The 10,292-nt window shown below is 39.3% G+C and overlaps 2 protein-coding genes across 2 annotated transcripts; one reads left to right on the top strand and one right to left on the bottom strand.

Annotated features, from left to right (window-relative positions):
* Positions 1–550: 550 nt before the first annotated feature.
* On the bottom strand, positions 551–1,637 carry LOC141250477 (uncharacterized). The gene is given in 2 exon segments (XM_073669990.1): positions 551–1,166; positions 1,612–1,637. Coding segments are annotated over 2 exon segments (642 nt in total).
* A 5,701-nt stretch (positions 1,638–7,338) lies between these two features.
* LOC141250476 (uncharacterized) lies at positions 7,339–9,923 on the top strand. Its single transcript, XM_073669989.1, has 6 exons — positions 7,339–7,345; positions 7,392–7,493; positions 7,584–9,099; positions 9,195–9,276; positions 9,493–9,585; positions 9,723–9,923. The coding sequence occupies exons 1-6, from the start codon at positions 7,339–7,341 to the stop codon at positions 9,921–9,923; spliced, it is 2,001 nt and encodes a 666-aa protein (XP_073526090.1).
* The last annotated feature ends 369 nt before the right edge of the window (positions 9,924–10,292 follow it).

Below are 10,292 nucleotides of genomic sequence, written 5' to 3'. Positions count from 1 at the left end.
GCATAGTGATATGCTTATACTTATAAGAGCTTTTTGCCGAAAACCACCCCTATAATAGACCATATTCCCCAAAACCACCCCTATATTGGCTAATTGCCGAAAACCACCCCTATAATCACCTCCGTTAAAAACCACCCTCACCCTAGTTCAGTCCATGATTCTGTTAATTTGGGGGACACGCACTGTTTAATACCCGAAAACCACCACTATAATAGTCCATATTCCCCAAAACCACCCCTATATTGGCTAATTGCCGAAAACCACCCCTATGTTTGCTATTATAGGGATTGAATCCGGCTATCCTATTCTACATCAATTTATCATTTCCACGTCTATAAAAAGATATGAACCATCTTCTCAAACAAGAAGAACAAGTGAAGTTCAATACAGATGAACAAGCAATCAGAAAGCAACATATGATTCAACTACATCAAAAAGGTGCTCGTATTAATTTAGTATATGGATTTTGCAACTATACTTTCTTCTTTCTTTTCTATCTAAACCTTAACACTACATTATTCTTTACCGCAGAACAACATCTTATCACTAATCACAGTTCGAATTCACTATCAGCCTTAAGTTGCTCAGCAGCAGCTTCTTCCTCCTCATCATCAATGGCGAAGTAAGGATTATGCGCCTCTGGCTTAAACTTATACCCAGTAAACACGTAGAAAGCTAGAGTAGCCAGCTTAGCAGCGACAACACTTGCCCACGAATATCTATATGAAGTAATCGTCTCCAAAGCATAAACCACAACCCTGGTAAAGTAAATGTCACATATGACCACAATGTAGTAATGCCTGAATAGAGTTAACTTCATTAGATTCACATCGGCTTTGTCGTCGGTTCTAGCAGCCTCTCTGAGGTTATTGATGGACCAGAAAATAGGAAACAGAACTGCGCAACAACAGATTACATCGACAAGTAGAAACACCTGCTTCCATGTAGCCCAGTCCTGGCCAAAAGGTCAAGTTTCATCAATCATAATTTGAGCAATGTTTGAAATAACCTGGAGAGGGATCACCATCATTAAGACTTTCTTCTCTTTTTCCTGCAAGTAAGGTTTCAAGAAAGACCAGCCAGTACCAATCAACACGATTAGGGTGAACAAGGAGATTCCTTTGAGGAAGCTGAAGATGTAGAATAGCACATCCCATCCATGGGCGCTACCAGATTAATGAAATTATGAAATAAGATTAAATTAAGTTTAGCCAATATAGGGGTGGTTTTCGGCAATTAGCCAATATAGGGGTGGTTTTGGGGAATATGGCCTATTATAGGGGTGGTTTTCGGGTATTAAACAGCGCGTGTCCCCCAACTTAGCAGAATCATGGACGGAACTAGGGTGAGGGTGGTTTTTGGGTAACGAAGGTGATTATAGGGGTGGTTTTCGGCAATTAGCCAATATAGGGGTGGTTTTGGGGAATATGGCCTATTATAGGGGTGGTTTTCGACAAAAAGCTCTACTTATAATGGTATTGACAAAAATCATACGCAACTTGACTTATTCTAATCTCAAAATATGAAATTTTATACCCTAATTCAGTAACAATTATGCAATAATTCAAAGAGAAATTACATTTGACTCATACAAATGAGTATTAAAATTACCTTAACTCTTCGAGGAGGACCGTCATGGCGGATTTGGTGAAAATTAAACAAGAAGAAGAGGAGGACGGTAATGGCAGATTTGATGAAAATTAAAAAAGAGGAAGACAAGAGATCAAGAGAGAGAATGAGTGGATTAGTAAGATAATGATTTATGATGATATCTTCCTCATACCGTACAAATTGGACTTGAAATCAAGATCTGAGGAAATTAAGGAAACAGATAAATCCCATATAATTAGGGAGTGGGAGGTTCGGTGATGCAACTATATTTTTTATTCCATTATTTCAAATCTAGTTCGTTCATTTTAGTTAATCCAACATTTATGGTCTGTTCATTCATTTTACCGTAATTGCTTGTTTTACATGAGCGTGATTCTATATATATTTATAGATAAATGGTCAGGTAAAACAACCTCTTAAGGTGAAACGAGTGAACAATCTCATACCGTTAGATTAAGAGGAGTAAAACGCTCTAGATTAACAGCAACAAAGAAAAAGATGAATACGCACGTTCCACGTTTTACGCAGCTTTCATATTCCCAAATCTACCTAAAGCTGCAAAATCCAACCCGCTCCATCACGTTCATTTCCTTCATTGTTCATCTGTCTCTCTCAAACCAAAAATCTGCATCATCTCTCTCAAACCCAAAACCTCTCCTCAATCGCTTCCTCGCCTCTTTGGAACCCGCATATCACATCGATGGACGCTCCATCATCCGCTTTATTGTCTCCTCACCTCCATTCAAGACCATTCATCGTTTCTAAAGTGCATGCCCTTGTCTCCTTGTTCTGGCTAATGTCACTGTTCGCATATTGTTTCTTGGCGTTTGCAAATCATGCATGAAACCACATCCAATGCCATATATAAAAACAAAATTGCAAGAATTAACATCTTACTACCTCGAATTTTTTCAGATTGACATATAGATGTTAAATATTTGGATATTGTTATATTAAGTTGGCATATCAGATCCAAAACTACTTCGAATTTCAGATTTTAAAAAAAGGATCAAAACAATTCACACATTGAAACCAATAATGTCTCCTATTTTTCAAACGAGCATATCCTAAGCTATATTTTTCATATCTATTTATCAGATTGGCATATCATTGGCACGAGTACTCCAGATTTCACATACTAAGTAGCATGCTTACACATGAATATTTCACAAATAACAAGTAACATATTGTTGCTTGTATTTTGCATATTCTGTTTGAAACTACTTCGAATGACAATTTCAATTTTTTTTTGCTAGAAGTCACATCATACTAACCCGAATGTGTTCATATTACTATATCGACAGTAGTCAGACGCATATTGCATTAAGAAATTCACATATCTTGAACAAAACTACTCAGAATTTCAGATTCAAAACAAATAATTGAAATAATTCGCATATCATTACCATAATTGCTCCTTATTTTTTCAGATATGCATATCATAAGTTACTGATTGCATATTATGTCATATTATCTTATGATAGGTGATGGGTGACTAAACGATCGTTGTGCCTATCAAAGATACCCAACTTAACAAATCCACTAGTAAAGCGGTAAGAAGGGGTCGAATCCCAAGAGAGTCAGAACTTTAATTTATTTCTTATGGTGTTACCGAATAGTAACAATGGATTTTTTTTATTGTGATTATCGTAATTAAGCAAAAGCAAAGTATGTTGGGTTGTAACTAATATGATTATGGAGCTCACTCTATCTAGCATCAACGCATTGTTCAATCGGAATGTTGATCATAGAATTCTATTAATTCATATTCTGAATTGGTTAATTTGGTTGTCCTACTCTTTGTTCGTAAATAGCAACTAGTCCAAATAGTCCTAGAAACCCTTATTGTAAGCAATAACCAAGGAAATCCCAAGGTTCAAAAGCGCAACAGCATAAAGATCAAAGATAAGTAGGCCTATGCAATACCATTGGCAAATCACCGATACTCGACACGGGTTTATAATCTCTACAAAATAAGCACTCACAAATAGTCTATGCAAATTCTGATTGCTACCTAAAAGACAAGACTTTTCAAATTGAATTATCAAGCCTAGCAATATGATGGATAATTAATCAACCTAGTTTTCAACCTAGATAAAATCAAGATCAATTAATAGTCAATAAAGCACAAGAGATCATAAAACAATCCTGAAATTAACTTTAGAATAAAAACATAAGAATTCACACAAACAAATCCTAAAACAATGGCTTCATCCTTAAGAGTGAACTATAGAGAGTTTAGCCAGACATAGTCATAGAAAGCATGGAAGAATATGGATGAATGATGGAAAACAAACCAGGGAAGATGATAAAGGTGGAAGCTTTCTTGGAGGTTGCTGCTGAATTCTCTCTAAATGAATGTGACTGAAGAATAATGAATGAAAGATGAATTATTGAATCTAACCTAATTTCTAAGGGCTTATATAGTATCTTATAAAAGGGAAATAAAATAAATTAAAATAACTAAAAAGATGTGGAAAAACTAATCAGAATCTCGGATAAAATCTTCAATATGGGTCGTCCGTCTCCGTTGTCACGATCGTGACAGGGGTGTCGCGATCGTGACAATGCTCCAGTTCTCAGGTCCATGGCCGGTAGCGGTCGTGATAGGTAATCGTGATAGGTCAACTGAGGCTAAGTCGCGATCGTGATGGATTGTCTCGGTCGTGACAACTTCAACTGAGGCTGACTCTCGGTCGTGATACTCCATCTCGGTCGTGACAGCTTCTCCTGAGATGGTCTTCGGTCTTCTACAAGCGTCGAGGCAGCTCGGCTTTGCCTCTCGGCTTCTCCTTCGGTGTAGGCGTGGTATACTTCCTCTAGCTCCATCCCGAATGCACTAAAAGTGAGCATAACCGGGATCTCCATGATAAAACCACAAAATACCGCTTACGAGCATCCCGCTAATCCATAAGTAAACTCCAACCTAGATTCCGGGAATACCACTCGTTAAGCACCTAAACACCACTATTCCTAAGCTAATATTTGCTAGTTAACACCATATAATAAGCTCCTATCAATAGGCACGAGTACTCCGGATTTTACATATAAACCTATCCAAAGTCTTTTGTTCAGTATCATCCTTTTTAAATTCGCAAATCACTACTAAAAAATTTATAAATCTACCTGAACTAAAGCATACAAATCTTAGTTTCGTAAAACTAGATCCAAAGGTTTCAACTTTACGGTTAACTGCCAAAATATGAGATCGTGATATTCCCCCTCTCTTCCTACAGATCGTCGCACACAATGAATAAAAATAATAATAATATAAGAACGTGGTATGCAGTTACCCGCCATTAATTATGTATTTTTCTATTTTTTTAAATAGTTAAAACAAACCAAATCTAACTATTCATCTTGTCTCATCCAACGCTCCTGATTTATTCACTCGTTTCACCTTAAAACTCGTTTTACATGAGCATGGCCCTATATATATACATACATAGAGTGTTAATCTGGCGATGACTAATTTTCCGCAAGGACTGTGAGGACTAAGATAGTGCACCAGTATATTATTGGATAGTACACCAGTGCACTACTAGAAAAGTGCATAAGTACACTACTGTGGAGTTCACTTGGTAGTGCACTCAAGAGTGCACCAGTACATTACTAAGAAGTGCACCCTAGTGTATTGAGTAGTGCACTACTTGGGGGTGCATCAATAGTACACTCGCAAAGTGCACCACTATCCGTTGAGTAGCGCACTTGATAGTGTACTGGAGAGTGCACCAATATACTGAAAAGTGCACTGAGTTGTGATGAGTAGTGTACTTGAAAGTTTACTGGAGCGTGTAAAGTGCTTTTTAATCAAAACGAATAAATGGCTGTGATGAGTCCGCACAGAAAATTAATCCGCACCGAAAACATCTTCTATATATATATAGAGGGCTGATCGGGTGCGGACTGTGCGGACTGTTATAGTGCACCAGTATATTACTGGATAGTGCACCAGTGCACTACTACAAAGTGCACCAGTGTACTACCATAGAGTGCACCTGGTAGTGCACTACCGAGGAGTGCACCAGAGCACAATTGGGGGTGTACCTTAGTACACTGAGTAGTGCACCTCAGTACACCCAGTAGTGCACCAGTGCACTACTGGGGAGTGCACCTTAGCACAAGTAGTGCACTGAAAGAGTGCACCAGTAGTACACTTGATAATGTACTTGAAGTGCACGAATAATATGCTGAAAAGTGCACAGTTCGCACCGAAAATCCGTCCGCACCCGAAACGTCTTCTATATATATATACACACAAAACTCAAAACATTAAAATCAAAACCGTGCCAAACACGAATATCCAAATGCTAGTATTTTGAAAAATCAACATTCATAGGTTTACTCCTATCAAATAAAATAATTTCAAAATTACACCTAAATATCGAAATAACAACAAAATTTTCAATCTTTTCCTCCTTTCAACACAAACAAAATCGAGTTCTTCTTACACAACCTAAATAATTCAAAACCATGTGATTTCATTTTTCAAAATGATCTTATCCGAATAGAAAACTAAATTTTAAAATATATAAATCAAAAGCCAACTCAGATTATCTTAATAACTTCGATTTATCCAAACCAAGAAAAATTTGTTTAAAGATTACGTATTTTTTTTATAAAAGGGTTCATTAGCCATAATTTATCCATTATTTTCGTGAATGTAATAAGGTTGCGTACATCTTAATATTGTCTCTAACATATAAGATTAACCTTAATAATTCCGATATTGACATTTTAAAAAAAGAGTCCATTTATTTGATACATTTATATAAAAAAAAAGAACTTACTGCAACCAATCAAAATTATTAACCGTAAAAAGAAAAATGAAAAGAAAATAAGACAGGAGTCGTGGAACGTGGACCGGTTGTGTACCGACATAAAATGAAGAAGGCAAGAGTCCCATAGATCTAGTTCTGCTCTCGGAACCGGTTTTTTCTGCTATTTTTCTTTTCTTTTCTATACTCTCTCAGAGACTTGTATGACTCCCACTCACATACAGACAGTTCAGTCTCTTCCCTCTTCTCTTATATATTAAAACCCTAGCTCCAATCTTCCTTCTCCCTTTCCTTTCATGATCGCTCTCCACATCCAACTTCCTCGCACATCGCCGGTAACCTCTCTATCCACTCGCTTTTCTCTCCGCTTTAACTGCTCCTTGTGCTGTATCTTGTGGCGATTGCTTCTATCTACTTCAATCCGTGCTTGTTTTGCTTTTGTTTCTGTCTCTTGCGGTTGCGATGTCTTTCTCCTTTGTTGATTGTGCTCGAATTTTCTGCGTTTATTTTGATTTGACAATTTGCAACGGAGATGCGAAACTGTTCCCAGTTTAGTACCGGTCATCGGGAAACAATTATATTCCGAGCACATGGAGGGTGGATCGATTGCTTCTCTGTTTCTCTAATTAATTGAATCTTGTGCATGTTCTGTTGTGGTTTATCATTCTGGCATGTGACGAATTGGTTGGGCTGGGAATTTATCTGATCCAGCTGAGATCTAAAACCTAATTTTCTGAACTAAGCAACTCTATACTTCTGATTTAAGTCTTACTATTAGTATGCAATTCGAGATTTGGCTTGTTTTTGTTTGTGCTCGTGTTTGATTGATAAAGTTTATTGGAAATTGGTTCCACATGGTTTCTGGTGTTTCCCCAGATTCCTTAAAGCGGTAAAATTTGCTTATTCCCAGGTTCATGTTATTGAGGTGCACCACTACTGATATTTTGCCATGTACAGTTAGCTATCAATTATATTTAAATAGGCTAATCTTTATCTTGTCAGATGCGAAAAAGATTTCTGTTTTCCATCTGTCTAATTATCATATGCTTATTATAGCAGATTATGTACCTTTAATCCTTTTTTGCTATCGTCCAAGTTGCTTCTGTATTGTCTAATCGATCATGCATTGTCCTGTAGATGGATTCTCTGTTAATGGGAGGATGTCCTGTTAATTTCTGATTGGTGATTTGCTAGTCTGCCTCATCAACAAAGAACGGTGCTCTTGCGTTGAAATGAAGAATCTGAATTTGGACACAGGTGATGTTTTGTCTAGTTTGCTTGACCTAGCAGCAAACAACGACGTTGAGGGCTTCAAACGATCAGCTGAATGTGACCCTTCTACTATCGACGAAGTTGGGTTATGGTACTGTCGCCAAAAGGGCTCAAAACAGATGATTTTTGAGCATAGAACGCCCTTGATGGTAGCTGCCATGTATGGAAGTGTTGATGTCGTTACCTTGATTCTTTCTCTGTCATTAGTTGATGTGAATCGATCTTGTGGGCTGGACAAAAGCACTGCCCTTCACTGCGCTGCTTCTGGCGGGTCATCAAACTCAGTTGATGTCGTGAAACTGCTTCTTAAATCAGGCGCAGATATTCACTCCCTGGACATCAATGGCCACCGTCCACTCGACGTAATCAACACACCACCAAAACTGCAATCTCTGAGTCTCTCTCTGGAAGAGCTCCTGAGCGCGAACGGATCTTCTTACTCATCGTCCTCATCCAGTACAGAATCTCCACCTTCCCCCATAACCACATGCCCATCCTCAGAGAAAAAGGAATACCCAATCGACCCATCTATCCCCGACATCAAGAACGGCATCTACTCCACCGACGAATTCAGGATGTATCAGTTCAAAGTCCGCCCATGCTCACGCGCGTACTCTCACGACTGGACGGAGTGTCCGTTCGTCCACCCTGGCGAAAACGCTCGCAGACGGGACCCCAGAAAGTACCACTACAGCTGCGTCCCGTGCCCCGATTTCCGTAAAGGCGCTTGCAAACGCGCGGATATGTGCGAGTACGCGCACGGCGTTTTCGAATGCTGGCTACACCCAGCTCAGTACCGCACCCGTCTCTGTAAAGACGGAACCGCATGCAACCGACGAGTCTGTTTCTTCGCCCACACCCCCGACGAGCTCAGGCCTTTATACACTCACTCCCCACGAGCCTCCTCCAACTTCATGCCGGGCTCTCCTTCCTCCGTCATGTCTCCTTCCACCTTCACACCTCCCATGTCACCCTCGTTCATCCACGAAGTCCCATCGCTGCGTCTTCCAGGTACGAGGCTGAGATCATCTCTGAATGCCAGAGACATGGATTTCCGGATGCTATCTGAATTCGACCAGCACCAGCACCAGAACAGGCTGCTTACAGAGCTTTCACTCCTGTCTCTGAGCGGTTCTAGCCGGTCCTTGAGACCGTCCAACCTTGACGAGCTGTTTTCATCAGAGAGCTCTCCTCGTTACGGCGGCGGCTCGCCAATGAGTGCTCGGTTTGCTTCAGTGGTGGGCCCACGCGAGATGCAGCTCCATCAGCTGAGGAACCTGAATGCGCGTGAGGTCGGACCCAACATCTCCGCCATTGTTGGCTCCCCCGTGCATTCATGTAGAATGAGGAGATCTTCTTCGTTCGAGAGTAACGGGGAAGAGCCGGACCTGTCGTGGGTTCAGTCTCTGGTGAAGGAAGAGAAGGCTATGAACCCTCCGTTTATGGGGGAAGAGTCGATCTGAATCCCTCAAGCTCAAGGTATTGTAACTTCGTTAACCATGATTTTAATTCAGACTATATTATTCGTTTTAGACAACAATTTTATGATTGTGTTTTTACTGGGGAACAAAACTATATGAGAACAACAGAAGCTAGAGGCTTTGTGTATCCTATTGTAATTCCTGTTATATTCAATCAATTCATTGGTTTTCTGGCTACATTTCATGTAGTTGACTGAGAATTTGTGGCTTGTGTTACTGGAGTCCTGCAAAATTCCCTGTATATGCCTCGTAATCTATCTTCAAGCTTGACTTGTTATTCAATTTTGGCTTCACATATTAAACGTAAAATAGACTCGTTTTAAAATTATGTAAAATGGACTGTTTTTTAGCCTTCCCAAATTATCAAAGGGAAGTTTATGAGTAAAATGTTCTGTCTTTACTCTTTAGTGATTGTTGTACCAGACAGTATTACTTATCAGCGGGTTTGAAAAGTATACTCTTTTTACTTTTACATAAAAGAAAGATAGTGGAATTCCATCGAGTGAGCTTTCGGTGATCATGATATGCTTGATTGACAATAAAATTGACCACAATCGAATGTTTTTTTTTCAAAAATAAGCAATACAAAGGCCCGGAACGTAATGAGGGGAAATGGTTGTGGAGTAGATTTCGACGGTCTACCAAGAAGGTAGAAGAGAATCCACTAATCACTTTTAAAATTAATGTTGAATTCTATCTTGATTTAGAGAAAAAAATCAGTTACTTGGTTATCGAGACGCTTAATGTGATTGAATTTGATCGCTTGGATAGAAGTGTTTAAGATGTGGATGTCTTGTATGATTGGGGAGATTCTCAGGGAACCTTCCATGTGCGCTTCAAACTGTTTATTACCGTGAGTTTGTCGCCTTCAACGACGACAAAAGGGGAATCCAAGCCAACAACAACCTTAACTCCTGCAAGAGCAGCTAAAGCTTCGACCTGAAGAGCATTCGTAGCATGTACTTCTCGAGAGTCTAACTTAGATGATTTTTCCAGTTTGATCTTTAATTAAAAACATTGTATAGCCAGCATTATCCTTGTAGAAACCATCAAAATTTATTTTGATCCAGTTTTGTGGAGGCTTTTGCCAGCCTTTTCGTGTTTTGTAAGACTTACTCCTTGGAGAGCAGGCATTGGAATCCTTAATCTG

This window comes from Phyllobates terribilis, unplaced genomic scaffold, assembly GCF_046119375.1.
Source record: "Phyllobates terribilis strain yellow unplaced genomic scaffold, ASM4611937v1 Scaffold_5774__1_contigs__length_49165, whole genome shotgun sequence".
Taxonomy (NCBI): Eukaryota; Metazoa; Chordata; class Amphibia; order Anura; family Dendrobatidae; genus Phyllobates; species Phyllobates terribilis.
The sequence above is the reverse complement of the archived record's forward strand: the minus strand, read 5'-3'. Positions and strand labels throughout refer to the sequence as shown.